Source organism: Hyperolius riggenbachi, chromosome 8 (genome assembly GCF_040937935.1).
Source record: "Hyperolius riggenbachi isolate aHypRig1 chromosome 8, aHypRig1.pri, whole genome shotgun sequence".
Taxonomy (NCBI): Eukaryota; Metazoa; Chordata; class Amphibia; order Anura; family Hyperoliidae; genus Hyperolius; species Hyperolius riggenbachi.
The window spans coordinates 148,897,713-148,925,413 of NC_090653.1; the positions used below are offsets into that span (position 1 = coordinate 148,897,713).

Below are 27,701 nucleotides of genomic sequence, written 5' to 3' on the forward strand. Positions count from 1 at the left end.
CTCTGAAGGTTTGCATCAAAATATTAGGTAAAGCGAACCGGAACTCAGAACTTCCCATTTGTTCAAAAAGATAAGCAACTGCATAATCACCTTTACAGAAAAACATTTCCTTGTTACAGCTTAGAGCTCTTTTAGAGATGTTGTAGTGTAGTTACTTCCTGGTTTTCTGGGAGCACAGAAAGGGTTAAACTTCTGTGTTTACATATTAGCTCTCAACTAGGCTGACACGTCAGACAGCGGGATGCTTAAATTACACTAGCTCATTACTTGCTGAGAAGGGAGAATTGGACAGGCTATTCTCTATAAACACATGCACAGTGGACACAAAGTGAATTTCCTCTTCTCTCCTGTGCAAGACTTCAGGTCCACTTTAAGGTTCCCTTTGTTGCCTATGTTATTTTCATTTGTATTGATTATCATTATTTTTATTTAAATATCACCAACATCTTCCGTAGGGCTGTACATAGTACAAAACAAATATTGGGAAACACATATACTGTACATGAGAAGTTCAAGACACTGAACAGTCATAACATCCGGTTATACAAGTACAAATACATACTATACTTAGTTAATGTATGCATTAAGATATCACTAAAATTTGTATGCGTTCATACGGTAAATTGCAGCAAAATAAGAAACAATAGGAGGAGGTCCCTGCTCTTGCAAGCTTACAATCTAGAGTTAGAGGTGGGCCGAACGGTTCGAAGGCGAACTTTCCCGGAAGTTCGATTCGCCCCATAATGCTCTATGAGGGTCAACTTTGACCCTCTGCATAACAGTCAGCAGGCGCATTGTAGCCAATCCGGCTATACTAAGCCCTGGAGCCCCCCCCCCCCCCCCCCTTATATAAGGCAGGCTCCGGCGGCCATTAGCCTCACTCGTGTGCCTGCTAGAGACTGACTAGGGACAGCTGCTGCAGACTTGTTCTCCTAGGGGCAGATTAGTCAGGCTCTTGCCTTATTAGCTTGCTCCTAGCTAAATCTTATTGCTATAATAGCGCCCCAGAACAGCTCTTTTCAGAGCTCATCCTGCTCTTGTAATCAATTTTTTTTTCCGTGTTTGAAACTGACACTTGTGTTGTTTAGACAGCATTGCTAATTCATACTGTGTGTCCCACTGCCAGCAGCAGCAGCAGCACATTCAGTGACTACCTGTGTGTGTGAGACACTTGTGTTGCTTAGACAGCATTGCTAATTCGTAATGTGTGTGTCCCACTGCCAGCAGCCCACCAGCATCAGCAGCACATTCAGTGACTACCTGTGTGTGTGACAGGGAGCTGCACATTGTACTACCCACCCAGTACTGCATTTACCTACTACTAGAACCTGTTGTGTTTAGTTAACCCACCTCATCACTGCATACACCTACGTTTGTGTTGAGTGAACTCACCTCACTGCATATAACTACCTTTTGTGTTGAGTGAACTTGCCTCACTGCATATCTACCTTTTCTGTTGAGTGAACTCACCTCAATGCATATAACTACCTTTGTGTTGAGTGAACTCAGCTGACTGCATCTAACTACCTGTTGTGTTCACTGAACTCACCTCACTGCATATATAACTACCTTTGGCTTGAGTGAACTCAGCTCACTGCATATAGCTACCTTTTGTGTTCAGTGAACTCACCACTCTGCATATAACTACCTTTTGTGTTGAGTGAACTCACCTCACTGCATATACCTAGCTTCCCCCCGAGATGGACAAAATGGACAAACCATGTAGAGGAAGAGGTAAAGGCAGACCCAGAGGAAGGCCACCTGGCACTGGCAGGTCTGTGCGAGGTGGTGTTGCTGTGATTTCGTGCGGATCTGGCCAAAGTACAGTGCTCAGAAGAAGGCACGTGCCATCACTTCCCAAAATTGTGAGGACGTGCTTGAGTATTTAACACAGAACACCTCATCTCCCGCAGCCACCAGCGCTACAACAAGCACCACATCTGCAGCATTTGACACTTCGCAGGAGTTATTTGGTAATGGTGGTGGTGAAATCACCGATTCACAGCCACTACTGCAACAACAAGAAGAAGGCGCAGGTACACCACCTCATACGTCTGAGTTAGGTGGCGATAGTATGGACGTAACGTGTGAGGAGGGGCATGATGACCCACCTGAAGTTGGTGCAGTTGTGGAGTTGTCTGAGGAAAGTGAAACTGGGCAGGAGGATTATGATGACGATTATACGGATGCCACATATGTTCCCAATAGAGATAGAGATGACCAGGGGGACAGTTCAGAGGGGAGCCAGAGAGGAGTAGGAGGAGATGACTCCATGATAGAAGCAGAGGGAGCTCGTCCTCAGAAACAGCTGGGGGCAGTGTCCGGCGCCATGTATCGCCAGCTAGGGTCAGCCAGCCAACATGCCCTTCAAGGTCAGCTGTTGATGCCACCGTAGTGCCATCACCCCAGGGGGGCTCAGCGGTTTGGAAATATTTTAACGTGTGTGCCTCAGATAGGAGCAAAGCCATCTGTTCTCTCTGCCTTCAAAAATTGAGCCGTGGAAAGGCCAACACTCACGTAGGGACAAGTGCCTTACAAAGGCTCCTGGAGAAAAGGCACAAACAGCTATGGGAAGAACACCTGAGGAAAAGCAGCACCCCTCAAAAGACAAGCCACCCTCCTTCTCCTCTTCCTCCTTCAGGTGCATCGTCTTCATCCGCTTTCTCCCTTGAACCTTCACAGCCACCCTCCTTCACACCGCCTCTGCCCTTGAGCGGTTCCTGCTCCTCTGCCCACAGCAGTAGCTAGGTGTCCATGAAGGAAGTCTTTGAGCAGAAGAAGCCACTTTCGGCCAGTCACCCTCTTGCCCGGCGTCTGACAGCTGGTGTGGCGGAACTATTAGCTCGCCAGCTATTGCCATACAAGCTGGTGGAGTCAGAGGCTTTCCGTAAATTTGTGGCCATTGGGACAACGCAGTGGAAGATACCAGGCCGCACTTATTTTTCACGAAAGGCCATACCCAAACTGTACCGTGCAGTTCAGAGGTAAGTGGTGTCATCTATTGCGAAGAGCGTTGGGTCAAGGGTGCACCTGACCACGGATGCCTGGTCTGCCAAGCACAGGCAGGGCCGCTACATTACGTACACAGCCCACTGGGGAAACCTGGTGACCGATGGCAGCAAGCAGGGAGTACGTGGCTGCGCAGCGGACCGACTTGTGACACCTCCACGGCTTGCAGGCAGGCCTCCTGCCACCTCCTCTCCTTCTCCTCCAGCTACATCCTCTTCGCTGTCAACCTCCTCCTCCTCCTTGGCTGAGTGTCAGTTGAACTCTAGCGGTGCTGCCATCTCCTCTTCCTCTCCAGCTACACAGCCCCATCTCCCCAGAGCCTACGCTGCATGCCAGGTACGACGGTGTCACGCAATTTTAGACATGTCTTGCCTCAAAGCGGAGAGTCACACTGGAGCAGCTCTCCTGGCTGTTCTTAACAAAAAGGTGGAGCAATGGCTGACCCCGCACCAGCTGGAGATCGGCAACGTGGTGTGTGACAACGGCAGCAATCTCCTTTCCGCTTTGAATTTGGGAAAGCTGACACATGTACCCTGCATGGCACATGTGCTGAATCTGGTCGTGCAAAGATTTGTCTCAAAGTACCCAGGCTTAGAGGACGTCCTGAAGCAGACCAGGAAGTTGTGTGGGCATTTCAGGCGGTCTTATATGGCCATGGCACGCTTTGCGGACATTCAGCGGAAAAACAACTTGCCGGTGAGACGCTTGATATGCGATAGCCCAACTCGCTGGAATTCCACCCTGCTCATGTTCTCTCGCCTGCTAGACCAGGAGAAAGCCGTCACCCATTACCTGTACAACTACAGTAGAAGGACACAATCTGGGAAGATGGGGATGTTGTGGCCAAACAGCTGGACACTGATGCGAAATGCATGCAGGACCATGCGGCCGTTTGAGGAGGTGACCAACCTGGTGAGTCGCGCTGAAGGCACCATCAGCGACTTGATCCCCTACGCTTACTTCCTGGAGCGTGCCGTGCGTAGAGTGGTGGATGAAGCTGTGGAGGAGCGGGAACAGGAACAGCTACGGCAGGAGGATTCGTGGAAGCGATTTACATCCGAACCACATGTTTCCTCGACACCTGCTGCACCACAGAGGTGGGAGGAGGAGAAAGAAGAGGAGTCGTGTGGGGAAGGAGAGGAGTCAGACTCGGATGACGATTATGAGGAAGGTGTTTCTGTGGAGGAGGAAGAGGAGGCGGCGGCAGAAGAACAACCGCAGCAGCCATCACAGAGGGCTTCTGCTGCTCCACGTTCCCGTGGTATTGTTCGTGGCTGGGGGGAGGAAGAGGAGTTGCGTGACGTCACTGTGGAAGAGCAAGAGGAGATGGAGAGTACGTCTGGATCCGACTTTGTGCAGATGGCCTCTTTCATGTTGTCCAGCCTGTTGAGGGACCCCCGTATCAAAAAACTCAAGGGGAATGACCTGTACTGGGTGGCCACGCTACTAGACCCTCGGTACAGGCACAAAGTGGCAGACCTGTTACCAACTCAACACAAGGCGGAAAGGATGCAGCACTTGCAGAACAAGCTGTCAATGATGCTTTACAATGCATTTAAGGGTGATGTGACAGTACAACGCAATAAAGGTACCACTGGCAGTAATCCTCCTCTTCCTCACCAGTCCACGCAGGCAAGGACAGGACGCTCCAGCGATCTCGGGGTGATGTCGGACATGCGGACATTCTTTAGTCCAACGCCTCGCAGTAGCCCCTCAGGATCCACCCTCCACCAACGCCTGGACCGGCAGGCCTGGCCTTAAGTGTGGATGTACACACTGCGACTGCGAGCAGCGGGGATGAACCCTTGCTCTACTGGTTGCGCATGCTTGACCTGTGGCCAGAGCTGTCCCAATTAGCCATACAACTTCACTCTTGTCCTGCCGCAAGCGTCCTGTCAGAAAGGACCTTCAGTGCAGCTGAAGGCATTGTCACTGAGAAGAGAAGTCGCCTAAGTCATGACAGTGTTCAGTACCTGACCTTTATCAAAATGAATGAGGCATGGATCCCTGAGGGCTATTGCATGACCGAAGACTAAGTCAGTCCCCACACACAGCATCTCTGCCTGCAGGCCACTTGACTGCTTTCTCCGCCACCACCACCAGGGTCCAGGACTCTTGGCGGATTCCAGAATTTTTAAGGCCGCTGCTAGTAGTGGCCGCTATACTAATTTTTCTGGGGCGTGCACATGCCTGCCTAATTTTTCTGGCTGAACTGCAGGCGGCTGCAACAAAAAAACAAAAGGCATGTACATGTGCCAATCCCCCTTCGTGATCATTACCTTGCTGCGGTGAAGGGGCTTGCCTATCACAATGAAGCAATGACCGCCGGGAGCCGGCTATATGAGTGTCTCGGGTGGGGGTAGCACACCAAAGATAATAAGGTCGTTGTTTCATTGTGGTCAGACCAAATTTGATCAGCTGGACAGTCACTGTTCTGTCATTCAGCTACATCAGCCGGGCGACCATATGGGCTGAAAAGCCACCATCACCTGCACTCTCGTCATGGTGCGCACCAGTCCTGCACGGCCGTCACTACACAAATGGCTGTTTGCAGTCACTGCATACCTTTCACTGCATCTGTGACTGCACATTGTATTATACCTGGCAGTCAGTGCAGAACTTGCACTTGAATGGATGGCAGACTTGCCCTCCATAACGGATTTCCGTTAAAGGATTTAAAGTTGATTCATTACATTTAGGGCCTCAAAAGTCCTCCTGAGTCCTGTATTGTTATTTTTGGTCACTACCTCGGGGCGGGCATGCATGCCTGCCTGCCTGCTGCCCTCCTTGCCTGGATGTGTGGTGGTAGCCGTTTCTTAGGCTCCAACTCTGGAACGCAATACAACCATCTACAGTTTCAAACAATTTAAAAATACAACCATCTACAGTTTCAAACAAGTTAAAAATACAACCATCTACAGTTTCAAACAATTTAAAAATACAACCATCTACAGTTTCAAACAATTGAAAAAAATGGCAAAAAACTTGCCCTCCGTAAAACATTCTTGGCAAATGCTTTCGACTTGGTTTGTCTTCTGCTGGGTCAAGGGTCCATCTGACCACAGATGCCTGGTCTGCAAAGCACGGTCAGGGCAGCTACAGCATGGGTCTCAGCAGGCTCCCACTTCGGGCCGGAATCCAACCTTCATTCCCCGCCCATTACCCGTGGTGACAATGGCAGACTTGCCCTCCACAACGGATTCCCATTAAAGGATTTAAAGTTGATTCATTACAATTAGGGCCTCAAAAGTCCTCCTGAGTCCTGTATTGTTATTTTTGGTCACTACCTCGGGGCGGACGAGCATGCCTGCCTGCTGCCCTCCTTGCCTGGATGTGTGGTGGTAGCCGTTTCTTAGGCTCCAACTCCGGAACGCAATACAACCATCTACAGTTTCAAACAATTTAAAAATACAACCATCTACAGTTTCAAACAATTTAAAAATACAACCATCTACAGTTTCAAACAATTGAAAAAAATGGCAAAAAACTTGCCCTCCGTAAAACATTCTTGGCAAATGCTTTCGACTTGGTTTGTCTTCCGCTGGGTCAAGGGTCCATCTGACCACAGATGCCTGGTCTGCAAAGCACGGTCAGGGCAGCTACAGCATGGGTCTCAGCAGGCTCCCACTTCGGGCCGGAATCCAACCTTCATTCCCCGCCCATTACCCGTGGTGACAATGGCAGACTTGCCCTCCATAACGGATTTCCGTTAAAGGATTTAAAGTTGATTCATTACAATTAGGGCCTCAAAAGTCCTCCTGAGTCCTGTATTGTTATTTTTGGTCACTACCTCGGGGCCAGGGCCGGCCCGCTCATGAGGCGGGGTGAAACATTTGCCTCAGGCGGCAAATCTGGGGGGGCGGCACCCGCCTGTCCATGGATGCTGGGGGCCGCCCGCCGAGCTGGAGGGGTAGTTGGCAGAAAGGGGGTATTGGGCCTAACGGTGGGGAGGGGGGTCGGACCCCCCCCCCTCCCTTGCCTGGGTCCCCCGATCTGCGCTCCTCCTCCAGCGTTAAGTACCAGCGTGCATATGATTAAGAGGCGACGGGCAGGGGAATCACTCACCTCTTCCACGTTCCATCGTGTGCTCCACTGACGTCACTTCCGGCAACGCCGCCCACTGTATTGTAAGTGGACGGCCTTGCAGGAAGTGACGTCAGTGGAGCGCACGATGGAACGCGGAAAAGGTGAGTGATTCCCCCGCCCGTTGCCTCTTAATCATATGCACGCTGGTACTTAACAATGGAGGAGGAGCGCAGATCGGGGGACCCAGGCGAGGGAGGGGGGAGCTCCGACCCCCCTCCCCACCGTTAGGCCCAATACCCCCTTTCTGCCCGCTACCCATCCAGCTCGGCGCCCCCAACCCCCCCCCCCCCCACCCACGCCTGGGGGGGCGGGGGGTGACGATTTTTTTTCAAATTTTTTTCTAATTTTGCCTCGGGCGGCAAAAAGTCTAGGGCCGGCCCTGCTCGGGGCGGGCGTGCATGCCTGCCTGCTGCCCTCCTTGCCTGTGTAGTGGTAGCCGTTGCTCAGGCTCCACACCGGATTCCATCCCTCATTCCCCGGCCATTACCCAGGGTCACAAATGGCAGACTTGCCCGCCTCCATATGATTCTCGTGAAAGGAATGTGGTGTCATCTTTGCCCGCCATAACTGGTTCTCGTTAAAGGATTTAAAGTACATTCATTTCAAATACAGCAAGCCCTCGATAGTCCTCCTGTATTGTTATTTTTGGTCACTACCTCGGGGCGGGCGTGCATGCCTGCCTGCTGCCCTCCTTGGATGTGTAGTGGTAGCCGTTGCTCAGGCTCCACACCGGATTCAAACTCTCATTCCCTGGCCATTACCCGTGGTCACAAATGGCAGACTTGCCCGCCTCCATATGATTCTCGTGAAAGGAATGTGGTGTCATCTTTGCCCGCCATAACTGGTTCTCGTTAAAGGATTTAAAGTACATTCATTTCAAATACAGGAAGCCCTCGATAGTCCTCCTGTATTGTTATTTTTGGTCACTACCTCGGGGCGGGCGTGTATGCCTGCCTGCTGCCCTCTTTGGATGTGTAGTGGTAGCCGTTGCTCAGGCTCCACACCGGATTCAAGCCCTCATTCCCCGGCCATTACCCGGGGTCACAATGCCAGACTTGCCCGCCTCCATAGGATTCTCATTGTAGCGGTACTGAACAAGTACACAGCAAGTAGAAAATGTAATTTAAAAACAAAACGTAAGCTTTTTAACAATGCCATGGAAAGTTGATAAGGAAGTCACACATTACCTGACATCACTGAGTGAGGAAGAGCAATCTCGCCATGTTGCGCAGTAGTCCAGCATGGCCGTCACTATACAAACAGCTGGTAACTTGCGGTGCCGTACACAGTTAGTTTGGTGCGTCAGTGTGAAGCAGTACTCTAATTACCCTACCTGATTGAGGTATACACATGCAAGATGTTTTAAAGCACATTAGGCCTGCAATTTAGCATTCAATGTGATTTCTGCCCTTAAAATGCTGTTTTGCGTCACATCCAGATTTTTCCCCGGGACTTTTGGTGTGTATCCCACTCCGCCATGCCCCCCTCCAGGTGTTAGACCCCCTTGAAACATCTTTTCCATTACTTTTGTGGCCAGCATAATTTTTTCTATTTTTCAAAGTTCGCCTCCCCATTGAAGTCTATTGCGGTTCACTAACTTTTTCGCAAACCGAACCTTTCGCGGAAGTTCGCGAACCCGGTTCGCGAACCTAAAATCGGAGGTTCGACCCATCACTATCTAGAGTATTAATATATTAAATCGTCTATTAAATCAAAACTCTCAAGCAAAGACACATTTTTTTCTAAATGAGAAATGGGTGCCAGTTATTTTTGTCAATTTAAAATTATTTCAATGTCAATTCTGGCTTCTTTTTTCTTGTAGGAGTACAGAATACTTGGCCATGTCTCTATTTCTTTGAATATGCAGTGTACCTTATATGTTTCTTTTATGTTACCATATCTACTCATATCCATGGAGATGGAGCTACAGAAGATGTAATTGTTGTAGCAAGGCTTAAGTAGGGCTAGGGGTCCCATCAACATGTTATTACAGCACCCCATGATTTGTAGTTACCTTCCTGTGTACTTGAGTACTACCTGTGCCCCCTGATGGTTGACCTGAGCTTCTGCAATGAACACTGGTTTTTTAAAGCAGTATAATGGCATAGATAATCCCTGTTACATAACATTGGTAAAGTTCTGTTCAGAAGATGCAGAAAGAAAGATAGCAGCCTCCATGATACAGACTACAGTTCGCAGTTCTGGCCAGCAACATTAGATGGTGCTGTGTATCAATACACCAATGTTTTTAGGCACGCAGCTGGTATTAAGCAAAAAAAAGAAAAGTTTGTGTATATTTGCTTTAAGGAACAGTAAGTTATTGGTTGCTCAGAAAGGAACAGTGAGTACTCTGGAGTCACACATACCCTTGATAGTTAGACTTGTATGGAATGTCAGTCCTGTTTTAAGAGAGATTTAATACCAAACCCCATTCTGGAACAACCCATTACTAATTAAACATACAAACAACATGTAAATATTTTATTTTTGGTCTCAATTTGAGCATCATGTGATGGGATTTTTAGACTTTATTCTCTACTCTCTGGAACCTGGAAGTCATTTTCCATTGATATAGTCTAGAATGATGGAAGAAAGTTGGGTGGCAGACTGAGCCACATCCCATTCCAAGGACCATGCTGAAGGAAGAGGAAATGGCAGTACAGACTACAGACCACAACCCTCTAATGACACTATGAGGACTAATCTAACACTTATATGACAGCAGATTTTAAATATAATCATGGTTAGTTCTGAGATTTTAGGGATGGAAAGGAATGGGGAATTTTGGTACTTTTCCGTTAGCCAGGCGCAACCACTAGGTGGCGTTAATTATATTCTCCCTCCAGGCTGCCATGGATAGTAGGGAAAGATGTAACTCTGGTGGAGTTTTATCGCCACCTAGTGGATGCGCCCGGCTAACGGAAAAGAACCGGAATTTTTATGTTTTGATGGAAATTCACTTTAAAGGTGCATAAAAAATAATGTACTGTACATTACAATACCTGCAAAACAGGCCTAAGCACATCAGACATTGCCCAGTGGGAATTTTGGAGTTATTCTGGACTGCATAGGCTGATTTTTAAGGCATCATTCATTTAGAAATGAGATAGAAATCCGGCCTTCTTCCAACAGCTATTCATTATATTATAACACACTGTGGCCCAGTGGATAGCACCTTTGCCTAGCGCTAGCAGTGCTGGATCCGTGGCTTGAATATGAGCTAGGACACTATCTACATGGAATTTGTATGTGCTCCCTGTGTTGTGCGGGTTTGCCCTAGCTTTAGTATATGCGGTTCTGTATGTGCTTGCAGTTTTGCCACATTAATTAATATTAAGGCAGGGGACACACTTGACTGATTTGTTTTTTTTTCTGCACAGAAAAACGGAGAATTCATGTTATTCAATGGGCTAGTTCGCACTTAATGCGTTTTTCGTTTGCAGAAAAAAAAACGACATCCTGGAGGATAATTCTGCACATTTTGTCAGTTTCTCTATCAATTACATTAGCTGCTGTGAAAAAACGCACAGGTTTTACTGTATACAAACACCTCGAGCTTGATTCACAAAGCCATGATAAAACATATCACGGTCGCGCTAGCGATTTGCGCACGCTATATCGCACATAACGGTTTGCGCTCGCAATCGCAAGTTTTCATGCAAAACATGGCAATTTTCACGTGAAAATTTGTGATTGCACACGAACACCGTTATAGCGTGCGCAAAACGCTAGCGCAACCATGATATGAGTTATCACGGCTTTGTGAATCAAGCCCATATTGTGCAGAAAACGCATGCAGAAAAACTGGAAAACAAGTGTGTCCCCGGCCTAAACATGCATTTTCCAAAGAGATGCAGCATCCACAGACCAGTCAGCACCATCAATTATAATTAAAGCCCTTTATTGAATCAAAAGCAGCATGACGTTGCTCTGAAACAGTGACAGCTCCGCTGTTTTGGTCAGACAGACCTTTCCCTGAAAGTGAATGGCTTGAAAAAGGTCTGTCTGACCAAAACAGAGGAGCTGCCGCTGTTTCAGAGCAACGTCATGCTGCTTTTGATTCAATAAAGGGCTTTAATTATAATTAATGGTGCTGTCTCGACTGTGGATATTTACCGATACTAACGACATGGAGCAGCGGCCATTACACTGTTAGTACCACCCACGGTATGGAGGTAAAATGGTCATTAGAGTTGGACCAAACAGTTCGCCGGTGAGCAGTATTCTGCGAACATCAGCTGTTTGCATTTGCGGCAAACAGCAAACATTTGGCGTATTCTATTCGCCCCTATACATTATCATTGAGCTAAACTTTGACCCCTTACCTTACAGTCAGCAGACACATGGCAGCCAATCAGCTAGCACCCCTTCCTGGACCTCCCACCCCCTATCAAAAAGCAGTTGCAGTGGCCATATTGGATTCATTCTCTGCTGGCTGCTGACTGTTAGTGAGAGCAGGGACAGACTTGCTGCAGATAGGTAGGGAAAGCAATAGCTAGGCCTGTGTTCTTGTTCCACACTTGCTGTGAAAGCACTTCAAACAACCCTATTGAGGGCTAACACATCGGTTTTCTGTGTTTTATTTTGGGCCGAAGGCACAATAGAAGGACACAGAAGCTGGTCACTGTACACAAAACATGCCTTTGTGTCCTAATATGATTTAACAAACATGCCTCGGGTTCTCTTTACCAATTTTTGAAAAGCTGAAAGTCCTGGCTTTCCATTACACCAGGTCCCGTGTCAGTGTAATGCTCCATTGCCAAGTTAAATGGTTTTGAAGGAAATTTGTCCCCTGCATCTTGAGAGGTGTATAGCTGGGCTGCTCCTTCATCGTAACCGGTTCAGCGCCGCAGTGCTGAAAATCTCATGCATCCGAGCAACGTTCACCTCCCATTCATTCGCCTATAACTTTATTGCTACTTATCACAATGAATTGATCTATATCTTGTTTTTTCCGCCACTAATTAAGCTTTCTTTGGGTAGTACATTTTGCTAAGAATTATTTTTTTCTAAATCCACTTTAACAGGAAGATTAAGAAAGAAATGAAAAAAATACATTATTTCTCAGTTTTTGGCCATTATTGTTTGAAATTAATATACGCCACTGTAATTAAAACCCATGTATTTTATTTGCCCATCTGTCCCGGTTATTACACCATTTAAACGATGTCCCTATCACAATTTATGGTGCCGATATTTCATTTAGAAATAAAGGTGCATTTTTTCAATTTGCGTCCATCACTATTTATAAGCTTATAATTTTAAATAATATAATAACATACTCTCTTGACATGCATATTTAAAAAGTTTAGACCCTTGGGTAACTATTTATGTTTTTTTTTTTTTTAATTGTATTTTTTTTATTTATTTTTTTTAATAAAATTGTATGTGGGTAATTTTTGGTGTGGGAGGGAAACTGACTATTTTAAATGTAAAATAGTATAATTGTTTATTTTAAAATGTATGTTGGTGCAGTTTACTATTTGGCCACAAGATGGCCACAGTGAAAAAAGTCCTGGATGCGAACGATCTCGCATCCAGGAACTTAAATGCAGGGGAGATGTTTCCTGGGGGCAGAAATACCACGCTCTCTGGATAGAAAGTGTCGGTATTTCTGCGGGGAAGTTAGATCGGTGAATGGGAATTATATTTCCATTCACTGATCGGGGGCGGGCGGCGGGTGTGCGCGGGCGCGCGCCCGATCGCGCGCACCACGCAGGGAAAGCAGCAGTGCCTTTCTGGACGAGAAAGCTCGTCCAGAAAGGCCGAATTGGTTAATAGAATGTACAGCTCAAGCCAGTAACACACAGAGAGAGGTCAGGAGGGTGTATAGCTTGTTTGCTCCTTCTTCTTCTGTACTGAGACCAGCACAGTATATGACCACCTTAACAATATAAGCTTATATTAACAGTGAAGGTTATATGTGCGTGCAGTTAATAATGGCGCAGGGGGAAAAATGGCACACCGATCTGCCGATAAATGTTTCATAAAACGCTATTTACCGTTTTAATGTAAATACATTAAAATGGTAAATAGCGTTTTATGATACATTGTTTGGCGGAAGGGTGCGCCATAAATGCAGAGCTGCTAGTGAGGCAGTGGGGGTAGGTGATGCTGCCACTGCTCAGTAACGATCAAGGCAGTTTCGCTCCCCGTCTCCAGGCTCTGAATACCCCGCTCAAATGTATTTCTTTCCCCCGCTAGCAGATTCCCGTAGACAGCTCTGCTAGCAGTGCCAGCGCACTTCCGCTATTTATCCTCACAGGTCCCGGTTTACATGTGTTAGGCTTAATCTGCCTCGTTGTTGCTTAGTCCCGTTCCGTGATCGGATTCGGAACACTTCAATAACAAACCGGCAGAGAACAGCGCTGATTGGGGGCTAAGCAACAACGAGGCAGATTAACACATGTAAACCGGGACCTGTGAGGGTAAATAGCGGAAGTGCACTGGCACTGCTAGCAGAGCTGTCTACGGGAAGCAGGTATGATCTGCCAGCGGGGGAAAGAAATACATCTGAGCGGGGTATTCAGAGCCTGGAGGCGGGGAGCGAAACTGCCTTGATCGTAGCGGCATCACCCTGCACCAAAATTTCAGCCCTCAGGCAAGCGTGTGCGGCTGTGTGCCATAATTTCTATGTTCAAAACGGTAATTTAAGGTTTTACATTTACTTGAATGGCCGCGCCATAATACTCCGGCAGAGCTGTGCGCCATTTTTACCTGCCCCGGTTATATGCTTCATCTTACATAGAGGTACGCTCTTTAAGCAATTAATTATCTTTCTCTTCCTTCAGGAAAATGTGAACATCAATCAAGCAATGTCCACTTTAATTAAACAAATGGTAGCAAACATGGAAGAATGTGAATCTACAAATGATCCCAATATTGTAAGACCTTCAGCACATCCTCTACATTTACGTTACACAAAAGGTTGTTCACAGTGTTGTCGCTTTTGATTATAGTGGTATAAATCTGTATACAAAGACATGTAAAATAATGTACATAGTGAATTTGTATGTAGACAGATACATTTGTTATTAGCATGTATTATTAAAGCTTTAGTTTAGACTTCTGTCGTTATGTATATTATGTGGAACGTGTTATGATATGCGATGCAAATAAACCATTTTGGATTATTCTTTTTTTATTACCCAGCATGCTGGGTTTGCAAAGCTGACTTTTTGGGCCAATGCCAGATGCACCTTGGTTAGACCAAATAACAGCCTGTGAACTGTCCAGTTTCTCCCCCTGTCCCATTACCACCCACATAATAAGGTAGTTGGGGAGCAGCAGGGAGGGAAGAAAAGCCCTTAATTCTGATATCTTGGTCAGAGGAGAAGGGGGTGCCAGGCTACTTTATTCTGATATCTGGGGGGCTGTGGGGCACAAGGCTACTTAATTCTGATATCCATGGTTGGGCATAGCAGGCTACTAACAGAGGAACTTTAACCCAGGATTGAACTACATCCCAAGCAGTGTCTGATACTCTCTTTCCTTATGTGAAATCTTTACTTTTTCTCATATTAATCATCAGGGGGGGCAGAGCCGGGACAAGGTTCTCCAGCACCCAAGGCTGAGGCACCAAAGTGCGCCCCTCCACCCCTCCCACCCCAGCCGTCACATACTGATTGCTATTAGACTAAGAATTACAGCCACTGCCATGTATCCCCTTTTCTGATTTCTCTCTGCTTCAAACACATCAGGGGAATGAAAGCTGAGTGAAGTATGTGGCCCCTCCTACACTGGGTCCTGAGGTTGGAGCCTCTCTCGCCTCTGACCAGCCCTGAGGGGGGTCTATGTGGCTGATATTGTGGTGAAACCCCTTCCACGGTGTGATGTCATGCCCATGGTCCTGACAGTTTTCTGTCTGTGAACCTCATTGCATTGTGGGAAATAACTGCTTTTTCCAACTGCCAAGTAAACAATATTTCTTTCTGTAATGGACATTTAGTACAGATCACCTGGCAGAATTAAAGATGTCACCACTCGTGATACATTTCATAAAGTAAATCAGGGAGAGGAAGTATTTTACAATTAGCAAATACTGACTAAGTATCTTGTCATATTTTGCAGAGGAAATGAGTCACCATTCTATCAGATTATTATATTTGGAAGGGGGAGGAACATGCCAGGTCATTAATTCTGCTATCTGGCTGGTACACCAGGCTACTTTATTTTTATCTATGGGTTTGTTGATGTTTTTTTGTTTGTTTTTTTGTTGTTGTTTTTTTTTGGGGGGGGGGGCGCATAGTACCTTGTTTTTGAAGGTGGGGAGCATACTGCTTTATTATATTTTGGGGGCACAATTCCTACATATGTTTTGGTGACACAGTGTTCAGATGTATTTCATACTGCCTCATTATGTTTGGGGTCACACAACCTAATTATGTTTGAGGACGTGCTGCCCAATTATACTTTGGAGCTCAATGGCTGATTATGTTGTGGGTACACTCCACCTATTTATGAGTTTTAAGGGATGTACTTCTGGAGTAAAAATCTGCTTATTTATGTTGTTTGGGGAGGTACCTGCTGCCCTACTATGTTGTTTAAGGGGACACTGCCTACTTGTATTTGGGGTATACGCTGTCTAATTATGTTGTGTAAGAGGACACGCTGCCTAATTGTGTGATCTTCTGTTTAATTATGTTGTCTGAGGGTAGATGCTACATAAATATCCTATATAATAATCTCCCTGTTGCTGCGTCCTCCTGTATCCATTTACCAGCCTAGTGAGCATGCGTGGCACGTGGCCATGGGCGGTCTATGTGTAGCAGTCAGGACGGGTGCAGCAATGCACGCATGCGGGGTCTCTGACGCGCACATAGAATGCGGCTGTGGACGGCGCATGTTAGCCCTTTATTAAATTGGCTTTGTGGCTAGTGATCTTATATAATAGAAGTGGTTATTGTAAAGAACATTGTACATGTTCTATTTTGTATGTTTCTTGTGGCTGTTGTAAGGTGCTTAACCTTTTCAGGACCGACCGCCTAACTCCCCTTAAGGACCAGGATCTTTTGCATGGGAGGGGGTGGGGGGCGCGTGTTTGGGGGGTCAGGCAGCCGGATCGTGTTAGGGCTTGCTGGGCCAGATTTCCCTCCTGGAGCCAGGTGTCCCCCCTTTGCACCAGCAGCCTTCACGCGATGAGCCGCTGAGGACACCTTCACTCTCGCCGACATCCCTCCTCATTCTGACGCTAAGTCCCGGGTCGTGGCATGATGACATCATCAAGGCGCGGCCCAGGACTTAGGTCACAGCGAGCAGAGATGCCGACCAGAGCGGTGGGGAGTGCCGATCGTCCTGGGAAGGGCAGGGAGGTGAGTGGATCTTCTTCTTCCCCCCTTCCGCCGCAGCTCTGTAAGTGATCACTATGATCCGCCGGCGATTATAGTGATCATAGTGATCACATGATCAGAAGCCATACGTGATGGCTTCTGATCACTGAGGGGAGAATCTCTCCTCTCGGGTGCGCACGATCGCTTCGGGGAGTAGTAACAGAGGGTGGCGTAGATCCTTCGCCGCATCAGGCTAGAACAGCCACAAGTGTGGCGTAGAATCTAATGCAGGTGGTCCCCAAAAGGTTAAAGAGGAACTGTAGTGAAAATAACGTAATGAATAAAATTGCTTAATTTTCTACAATATTTATTTATAGATTATTTAGTCAGTGTTTGCCCATTGTAAAATCTTTCCTCTCTGAAATTCTGAAATTTATCACAGGTGGTGGCGACATCATTAGTTCTGCTAGGTGATCTCTGTGCATAGCACTCTTAGTAAACAAACATTCCGCAGAGGGAGATATTGTTTGCCTGGCAGCTAGAAACAGTCATTATTTCCTATAATCCAAAAATGTTACACAGTACACTGTCAGGACCATAGTCATGACATCACACTGTGGGAGGGGTTTTAGCACAATATCAGACAGGCAGATGTTCCTGAAGATCTATTTGAGAAAAGGTAAAGATTTCTCATGGTAAAGGCAATATCGGCTACTGATTGGGATGAAGTTCAATCCTGGATTAAAGTTTCTCTTTAAAGGGACACTGAAGTCAAACAAAAAAAAATGAGTTTTACTCACCTAGGGCTTCCAATAGCCCCCTGAAGCTCTCCACTGCCCTCGCCGTCTCCCTCCGATCCTCCTGGCCCCGCCGGCAGCCACTTCCTGTTTCGGTGACAGGAGCTGACAGGCTGGGGACGCGAGTGATTCTTAGCGTTCCCAGATACATTAGCACCCTCTATGCTGCTATATGATATATGATATATGCTATAGCAGCATAGATGGCGCTATTGTGGCCAGGAACGCTAAGAATCAATTGCGTCCCCAGCCTGTCAGCTCCTGTCACCGAAACAGGAAGTGGCTGCCGGCGGGCCAGGAGGTTCGGAGGGAGACGGCGAGGGCACCGCACAGCTGCAGGGGGCTATTGGAAGCCCCAGGTGAGTAAAACTCCTTTTTTTTTTTTTTACTTAAGTGTCCCTTTAAAGCCTAATCCTTTGTTTGAGGAAAGGAGCTTTGTCCAAAGTTTTGCTGAGGGTGACCCTAATTTTTAGAGCTTGAATACAAAAAGGGGAGAGGGGGAAAGGAGACAATAGATAGCCCACTATGGTGTAGTATGAACAGGCTTGTTGTAGAAGACCAAACTTTGACACCTAAAATAATACTCACAAGTGTGGGTTACCACTTAGGCAACCACTGTGAATGCAGATGGGAAAATTAGACCCCACCCCACTTGGGTTAAGAAGTCGCTCTCTGCAGAAGCAAGTGGTGGACTTACCAGTGGTGTCTTAAAGGGGTGGAGGCAAGAGTGGCCCGCCCCCCTCTCATCGCGCTAGGGGGTGACAGCCGGTCCCCATGCAGGATGCAGCTGTGAATTACTGCTGCCCAGCCCCCCACTGGTCACCCGGACCAAACACCCCCCCCCCCCCCCTGCTTTACTGATCTGCCGTCTGCATGGGCGTCCGCACATACGGCAAAACCGGGCATCTGCCTGAGCCTGGCCGCCCGCTGCCCCCCCTGGCCGTGTGACCGTGCAGCCAGAAGGAGGGGTCCAGCGCAGAGAAGAGAGAGAGCTATGGGCACAGTGGGGAAGGGCGGACGTCTCCCCCCCCCTTCCCTCACCTTAGGGTGCTCTCTCTCCCTCGCTGTCCCCTCCGGAATGAAGTGTGCAGCGGCTGGGCAGAGGGCGGAACTTACCTCGTCTCGCTCCTGCGCCGGAAGTTCTGGTGCCGCACTCTGGTCTGGATCAGACCAGAGTAGCGGCTAATCCATCCGGCGCGTGCGACGAGAGGAGGTAAGTTCCGCCCGCTGCCAGCCGCTGCACACTTCATTCCGGACTCCGGAGGGGAGAGCGAGAGAGGGAGGGAGAGCCCCCTAAGGTGAGTGCCCATAGCTCTCCCTCTTCTCTGCGCTGCTCCCCTCCTGCTGGGGCACACATGGCAACTTTTTCTGGGGACATATCCCACTGCCTACATATACTGGGACATATCCCCCTGGCTACATATACTGGGACATATACCCCTGCCTACATATACTGGGACATATACCCCCTGCCTACATATACTGGGACATATACCCCTGCCTACATATACTGGGACATATACCTCCTGCCTACATATACTGGGACATATACCCCTGGCTACATATACTGGGACATATACCCCTGCCTACATATACTGGGACATATCCCCCTGGCTACATATACTGGGACATATCCCCCTGGCTACATATACTGGGACATATCCCCCTGGCTACATATACTGGGACATATACCCCTTGCCTACATATACTGGGACATATACCCCCTGCCTACATATACTGGGACATATACCCCCTGCCTACATATACTGGGACATATCCCCCTGGCTACATATACTGGGACATATCCCCCTGGCTACATATACTGGGATATATACCCCTGCCTACATATACTGGGACATATACCCCTGCCTACATATACTGGGCACATATACCCCTGCCTACATGTACTGGGCACATATACCCCTGCCTACATATACTGGGCACATATACCCCTGACTACATATACTGGGCACATATACCCCTGGCTACCTGTTCTGGGAACATCTCTACCCCTGGCTACCAGTTCTGGGGACATCTATACCGCTGGCCACCTATTCTGGGGGTACCTATAGACCTGTGGCTACCTATTTTAGGGGAACCACTGCTGTCAGATTGAGTGTATTTTGGGGAACTGCTGCCAGGTGAGAGGTGTCTACATATTAAGGGGACATTCTGCCTATTTATGTGAAAAGCTGTCTATTTATGTGCCTCATGACTGCTGAATTTGTCTTGTTGCGGGCCTCATGGTTACTGACTTTGTCTTGTTGGGGGCCTCATGATTTGTTGGGGGCCTCAAGATTGCTGAATTTGTCTTGTTGCGGGCCTCATGATTGATGAATTTGTCTTGTTGGGGGCCTCATGATTGCTGAGTTGGTCATGTTGGGGGCCTCATGATTGCTGAATTTGTCTTGATGGGGGGGGGGGGGGGGCCTCATGATTGCTGAATTTGTCTTGTTGAGGGTCACATGATTGCTAACTGCGAGACTATGGGAAAAGCTGAATCATCATCATATGAGACAATAGCATTAAACCTACTTTTTCCGCTTTTTAAAACAGAAAATGAAACTGGGAGGTTCTAAAAAAAATGAATAATTTTTTCAGGAGTCGGATGGATGAAATTGTTTATCTTCACAGTTTATTTTCAACTTAATTTTCCATAATGTTCATGTATGAGTTAAAACGTTTGAATTTAGTTTAAATTGCTGTTGGCACTTTGTGATAGTAAAGTGACTTTGCAGTTTGGACACTCCACCTCCAAAAGGTTCGCCACCACTGTCCTAATCTAATGTCCCACCATTGCTTAGTTCATGTAAACTTGTCTCCACCCACGACCACACCCACATTCTGGTTCATGACCACACCCATTTTTCGGCGCAGCGCGCCGCATGACGTAGCTCCAACACCGACCCAGATTTGCGTCGCGCGTACGCCCCGCTTTTTGCTCCCAACTTTTTGCCCCCCCCTGGAAAATTTTCTGCGGACGCCCATGGCCGTCTGGTCCCGTCCTGTTGAAATGCGGAATCCCCCTCCACTTATCACCGCATATCAGTGGTGACATCATGCAAGTAGCCGGCAGCAAGGAAATGCCCAGTAACGGTGCTGCTGTTATAAAGGAAGTGACATCTGTTTACTTCCTGTACACAGCGGACAGCACCTGTTCGCCGGGCAGCGAACAGGTGCTGTCCGCTGTGTACAGGAAGCAAACAGATGTCACTCCCTTTATAACAGCAGCACCGTTACTGGGCATTTCCTTGCTGCCGGCTACTTGCATGATGTCACCACTGATATGCGGTGTGAACAGTATTTCTCGCCGGGCAGTGGAGGGGGATCTGGGATTTCATAGGGAGGGGACCAACTGGCAGAAGAGGTAAACGGGGGAGAAGGGGAGGTATACCCTTTTTCTGACTGCACCTATTCCTGGCTATCTATACTGGCCAGAACCGGGACAAGGTCCTCCAGCACCCAAGGCTGAGACAGCAAAGTGCGCCCCTCCATCCCTCCCACCCCAGCCGTCACACACTGATTGCTATTAGACTATGAGATGCCCCAGGGCCCCCAACCTCCCCAACACCTTAATCTCTAGTTATCTGGCTTGCAGTCACTGCTATGTATCCCCTTTTCTTATTTCTTTCTGCTTCAAACACAATTGGGAATGACAGCTGAATGAATTATGCGCCCCCTCCTACACTGCGCCCTGAGGCTGGAGCCTCTCCAGCCTATGCCTCGGCCCAGCCCTGATACTGGCTACACCAATTCATGACTACCTATTCCTGGCTGCATCTGTTCCGGGCTGCCTATTCGTGGCTGCACCTATTTCTGACTACCTATTCCTGACTATCCATACTGACTACACCTATTCCTGACTATCTATTCCTGGATACACCTGTTTCTGGCTACCTATTCCTGGCTACACCTGTTCCTGGTTACCTATTCCTAACTATACTGGTTACACCTATTCCTGGCTGCAACTATTCCTGACAATCTATACTGGCTACACCTATTTCTGACTATCTATTCCTGGCTACACCTGTTCCCGGCTACCTATTCCTTGCTGCACCTATTCCTGACTACCTATTCCTGGCTACCTCTGTTCCCAGCTACCTATTCCTGGCTACACCTGTTCCTGGCTACCTATTCCTGACTATCTATACTGGCTACACCTATTCCTGGTTACCTATTCCTGGCTACCTATACTGGCTGCTCCTATTCCTGGCTACACCTGTTCCTGGCTACCTAATCCTGGCTGCACCTAATCCGGACTATCTATACTGGCTACACCTATTCCTGACCACCTATTCCTGGCTACACCTATTCCTGGCTGCACCTATTTCTGGCTACCTACACTGGCTGCACCTATTACTGGCTAGTGGCTACCTATTCCTGGCTGCACCTATTTCTGGCTACCTATACTGGCTACACCTATTCCTTTCTACCTATTCCTGGCTGCACCTATTCCTGGCTACACCTATTCCTGGCTACACCTATTCCTTTCTACTTATTCCTGGCTGCACCTATTCCTGGCTATCTATACTGACTGCACCTATTCCTGGCTACGTGTACTAGCTACACCTATTCCTGGCTAACTATACAGGGTGCACCTATTCCTGGCTACACCTATTCCTGGCTGCACCTATTCCTGGCTATCTATACTGGCTGCACCTATTCCTGGCTACACCTATTCCTGGCTATCTATACTGGGTGCACCTATTCCTGGCTACACCTATTCCTGGCTGCACATATTCCTGGCTACCTATACTGGCTGCAACTATTCCTGGCTATCTATACTGGCTGCTGCTATTCCTGGCTACACCTATTCCTGGCTATCTATACTGGGTGCACTTATTCCTGGCTATACCTATTCCTGGCTGCACCTATTCCTGGCTATCTATACTGGCTGCACCTATTCCTGGCTATCTATACCGGCTGCACCTATTCCTGGCTATCTATACTGGGTGCACCTATTCCTGGTTACACTTATTCCTGACTGCACCTATTCCTGGCTATCTATACTGGGTGCACCTATTCCTGGTTACACCTATTCCTGACTGCACATATTCCTGGCTATCTATACTGGCTGCAACTATTCCTGGCTATCTATACTGGCTGCAGCTATTCCTGGCTACACCTATTCCTGGCTATCTATACTGGGTGCACCTATTCCTGGCTATACCTATTCCTGGCTGCACCTATTCCTGGCTATCTATACTGGCTGCAGCTATTCCTGGCTATACCTATTCCAGGCTATCTATACTGGGTGCACCTATTCCTGGCTATACCTATTCCTGGCTGCACCTATTCCTGGCTATCTATACTGGCTGTTGCTGGACTTAGTGCGAGGCACAATTAACCAATGACAACTCGCTGCTATACGGTTAACTACCAACTTTACTTATGTATGGGAGATTAGCTTATTGATGGACTTTATCTGCTCCTATGTGCGGACCTGTGTGTGTGTGACATGCAATGTGGTGAGTCTGGTCGTGTGCCTTGATGTAGTATGTGTACAACAGCACTGTTGGTTTATCGTGTCTTGTACACCATTTTATGCTTTGATAAGTCACAAAACAATAAATGAAATACTTTTTTCAGGGCAACCAGGTCACTTTTCATTGATTGGTTAACAATTGTGGCGGTTGGGTATCTATTTACCTGGTGGAAATTATGGTAACTGAATTTTTGCCTGTCCTCCTTCCCCCCCCCCCCCCCCTTTTCCCCATCCTCCAATATCTATACTGGCTACACATATTCCTGGCTACCTATACTGTAGGCAACTTTTCGTGACAACCTATACTGCAGGAAACTATTCCAGGCTACGTATACTGCGGGCAACTATTTCAAGATACCTATACTGCAGGCAACTATTCCAGGCTAGCTATACTGAGGGCAAATATCCCAGGTTACCTATACTGGGGGCAACTATTCCAGGCTACCTATACTGGGGGCAACTATTCCAGGCTACCTATACTGGGGGCAACTATTCCAGGCTACCTATATACTGCGAGCAAATATTACAGGCTACTTATACTGCGGGCAACTATTACAGGCTACCTATACTGGGGGCACCGATACCTGGCATTACCCGCCGTGGTGTGATTAATATGCGGCATTCACTCCTTTCCTTTTTTGGGGGGGTGGGGGGGTTGTCATTTAATACACACAGAGTCAGACGACCTAGGTACGCCACTGGGACTTCCCCCCCAAAAAAAATGACACAATAGGTCTATTTTAGTATAGAACACAATTTTATTGGAATTTGACTCCACTTTGTTGCAACGCATTTTGTGGGTCAAGCCCGCTTCCTCAGGCAATAGGGGCGTAACTGGGAGAAGTCTCTCAGTGCTTGAGCATCTAATCTAATTTCTAGAGACTTGACCTGCCAGTGGTCCTGTGATGCCAGTGGTACTGAGAAGTGTCCTGTATCTTGTAAGAACCTAGAAATGTCACCGGGTGTTACTACAGACGTGTGTGTGTGTGTGTGTGTGTGTGTGTGTGTGTGTGTGTGTGTGTGTGTGTGTGTGTGTGTGTGTGTGTGTGTGTGTGTGTGTGTGTGTGTGTGTGTGTGTGTGTGTGTGTGTGTGTGTGTGTGTGCGCGTGCGTGTGTGTGTGTGTATGTGTGTGTTGAGACCTATGCAAACTAGAAACTTTGCTTTTCATGCTTTTCTCCTCCATCCTTTCTCAACAAGAAACAAACTTCAGTCTCAGTTATATTTTTTTACAGTGGTCTGAGCCAAACCAATCAAATCCTCTTAGCATGTCTGATTATGACTGAATGTCTGTACCTAGCTTAGATAATGACTTTTGTCAATTTAGAGCTATTACCGTAAATGACATGCAATGACATGTAGTAATCCATTCAGCTCTGCTTCTCGCTAATAGTATAATAGCAGAGGAGCTGTTGATTTTAACACTGTGCCCAGTATTATGTCTTAACAAAAGAATGATGTTCTCCAAGGCGGCTAAATGCTTTTCATCTAGTCCAGAGGCTCACAATGACTTCTTGTGGATGAGAATAATATTGTGTATTTCTGACTCAATTTCTTAATCATAGCTTAACAATGAAGCTTGTTTGTAAAAGACTTTATCCCCAGGGTCTTACTCTTTTATATGAATTAATTTGACATGGGACTGATTCAAATTATAAGAACAAGAATTTCCTGAAAGGGAATATTTACCAACTCTGGTTAGGGAAATAGTTTCATCGTCTCAGATTTTATTAGATCCAGCAGTGAGCTTATTCTAAAATATTTAATTAGACCTTGAAGTTTTATTTTTTACTTCTGGGCTGTACTACAAAGTCAACATTTTCTGTTTAAGAGTGCATTGTGAACTATGAACAGCTGAGAGCGAGGGGTAACCTGCTACTACTTAGTGCTCCACCATGTTGATGCAGCTAGCAGACTATTTGGGGTATGCGGCCTATATTCTGTCCTATATATTATTTCCAGCTTGCATAATAACGCTTTTCAATCTATATTGCATGGAATTATTATTCTTATGGAGTATGAAAGCGGGGGCTTCAAGATTTACAAAGTTTACTTATTTTTCACCTAAACTGAGAGCTAATGCATGAGATAAACCAAATAATGAGAGATAAATCGTGAGTTAAGTCAAATAAGGAGAGATAAACCATGAGTTAAGTCACTTAAAGCAAACCTGAAGCAAAAAAAAGTATGCTATTGTAACGATCGGTGAAGCACAGAGAGGATCTGATTACCGGTGATCTGCAGTATCACGGGGAATACAGATGTATACCAGATTATAAGTGATCTGCAGTATCACCGATAATCCGATATACTAGCTAACCTCTGTTCACCTGTGTAGAGTGTAGTGATTTGGTGTGACAGTAACACTTAGAGGACTAGGCCTCAGTACAGCAAGGAGTACTGCACAGATTCCTTCCGCAAACCTGAGCTCTCCAAGACGGGAGGAGTCAGGCTGACAGTAGGAAGGATATTCTGAAAGTAACCCTCAAGAGGAAGGGTCACTAACAGTGCGAGGAACCCCCTCTAACAGCAAGGTCGGTTCTCGAGGTCGGACAAGCCAAGTCGTACACACACGGGCAGATAAAGTACAAGATCAGGAGGCAAAGGCGGAGTCAAAGTACAGACAGGGTTTCGGCAACGGGGTGTCAGATAGATCGAGGTACAAAATCAGGAGGCAGAGACAGAGTCTAGAAACGAGCCGGGGTTCGGCAACAGAGCATCAGAAATATCGAAGTACAAGATCAGAGTTCAGGAGAATGGTCAAGCAGGCAATAGGTCTTAACAGATAATCACAATCAAATTAGTACTTTAGCTATCAACAGAATCTAGCTAAGTGTAGGATTACAGCTCCAGCTGGTCCCGGCACACTTGCGGATCTAACTACGGATCTGGGTGCTCCCACATATGTGATCGCAACGCCAGACACCGGAGAAATGACCAGACAGCAGTATATATACACTGGTGTCCCCCCAGCACCTCCCTAAGTGCTGGACCAATGACGTGTGGGGCCAGAGTCAGCTGACCAGCCTGGTCAGCTGACTCCTTTCTGGCTGCCATAAATTCCCTGCCTGAGTGCGCGCGCGCGCGTCACTCTGAAACTAGAGGGACTACGAGTCCCAGCCACAGCAACCCCGCTCTGCATCTCTGCAGCGGGGGTATGCGCGCTAACCGCCGCGCTGACTCATGGCGGCGGCTCTTCCGCGTTTTCTTACAGTACCCCCCCCCCCCGAGGAGTGGACTCCGGACAGCTCCTTCCAGGTTTTTCTGGATGTAAAGCATGAAACTCCCTTACTAACTCGTCCGCATGCATGCGGTTCCCAGGTACCCATTGCCTCTCTTCGATGCCATACCCTTTCCAATGTACCAGATATTGAGTAGAATTTTGTACTACCCGAGAATCTAAAATCTTCTCGACTTCATATTCCGGTCGATCATCAATTATTACAGGAGGAGGAGGAGTGGGACCCACATGAACTGCAGGTTTCAGTAGGGATACATGGAAGGACCTAACGCCACGCATGTTCGTAGGGAGATCAATGACATATGTGACATTGTTGATCTTTTTTGCTACCTGGAATGGGCCCACGAACCTGGGCCCCAACTTGGTTGAGGGCTGTCTCAAGGTCAAGTGGCGGGTGGACACCCAGACCAAATCTCCTGGTTGAAACCTCCACTCTAAAGAGCGTCTCTTGTCCGCTTGACCTTTCTGACTCTGAAATGCTTTCACTAGATTATCTTTTATGGTCCACCACATGTCCCTAAATGACCTCTGCCAGGCCTCCAAGGCTGGGAATGGATTGGACGCAATCGGCAACGGAAAGAATTTAGGTAATCTCCCAGTCACTATCTGAAATGGACAGAAACCCGAGGAAGAACTCTTTAAGTTATTGTGCGCAAATTCTGCGTAAGGTAAGAATTTAACCCAATCACACTGCGCTTCAGCAACATAACATCTTAAAAATTGCTCTAATGATTGGTTGACCCTCTCAGTTTGGCCATTTGTCTGTGGGTGGTAGCCCAACGAAAATGACAGTCCCATGCCCATTTGGTGACAGAATGCCCTCCAAAATTTTGAGACAAACTGGACTCCCCGATCGGATACTATGTCTTCCGGAATTCCATGCAGCCGGAAGATATGGGTGATGAATAAGTCGGCCAATTCCTGGGCCGAGGGGAGTCCTTTCAAGGGCACGAAATGGGCAATTTTACTAAAGCGGTCGACTACCACCCAGATGACCGACATGCCCTCCGACCTAGGAAGCTCCCCCACAAAATCCATGGACAAGTGGGTCCATGGTTCACTCGGGGTGGGCAAAGGCTGCAGAGTACCAATAGATGCCAGCCGGGAGGGCTTGCTTTTTGCGCACACCGCACATTCCCTGACAAACTCTTTGCAGTCAGCTGCTAGGGAGGGCCACCACGCACACCTGGCCACAAGATCTTGCGTTCTAGACGCCCCAGGATGTCCCGCATTCTTGTGTGAGTGGACCATCTCCAAGATCTGGAGACGGAAGGTCAACGGGATAAACAAAACCCCCTCAGGTTTCCCTTCCGGGACATCCTGCTGGAAAGGACCTAAAGTTTCCTTCCAGTTCTTCCAAGTCTCGGTAGCGGCTAACACCAACTTTCGTGGAACAATGGTCTCGGGAACAGAGGGCTGTGCTGTCTCTGTCTCGAAACACCTAGAGAGTGCTTCCGCCTTGGTATTCTTACTACCTGGAGTGTACGTAATCAAGAATGTGAACCTCGAAAAAAATAACGACCATCGAGCCTGCTGAGGGCTTAACCTTTTAGCCCCCTCAATGTACTCGAGATTCTTATGGTCGGTAGAAACCGTGATCATGTGCTCCGCTCCTTCCAGCCAATGACGCCATTCTTCGAAGGCTAGTTTGATGGCTAGGAGCTCCCTATTGCCTATATTGTAGTTTCTTTCTGCCGGAGAGAACCTCCGGGAAAAATAGGCACAAGGGTGTAATCTCCCCTGAAGACTAGTGTTGGGCCGAACAGTTCGCCTGGCGAACCTCTCTGGGCCTCTTACTACTTCCGGGTCGCAATGA

General features: G+C 47.5%; 1 protein-coding gene across 1 annotated transcript in view; it reads left to right on the forward strand.

The window, feature by feature from the left end:
• LOC137528342 (ras-related protein Rab-32-like) overlaps nucleotides 1-27,701 on the forward strand; it is a 66,437-nt gene that overhangs the window by 7,607 nt on the left and 31,129 nt on the right. The window contains exon 3 of the mRNA XM_068249621.1: nucleotides 13,887-13,979. Within this exon, the coding sequence (XP_068105722.1) occupies nucleotides 13,887-13,979 (93 nt within the window). The remainder of the gene's footprint in view (nucleotides 1-13,886; nucleotides 13,980-27,701) is intronic.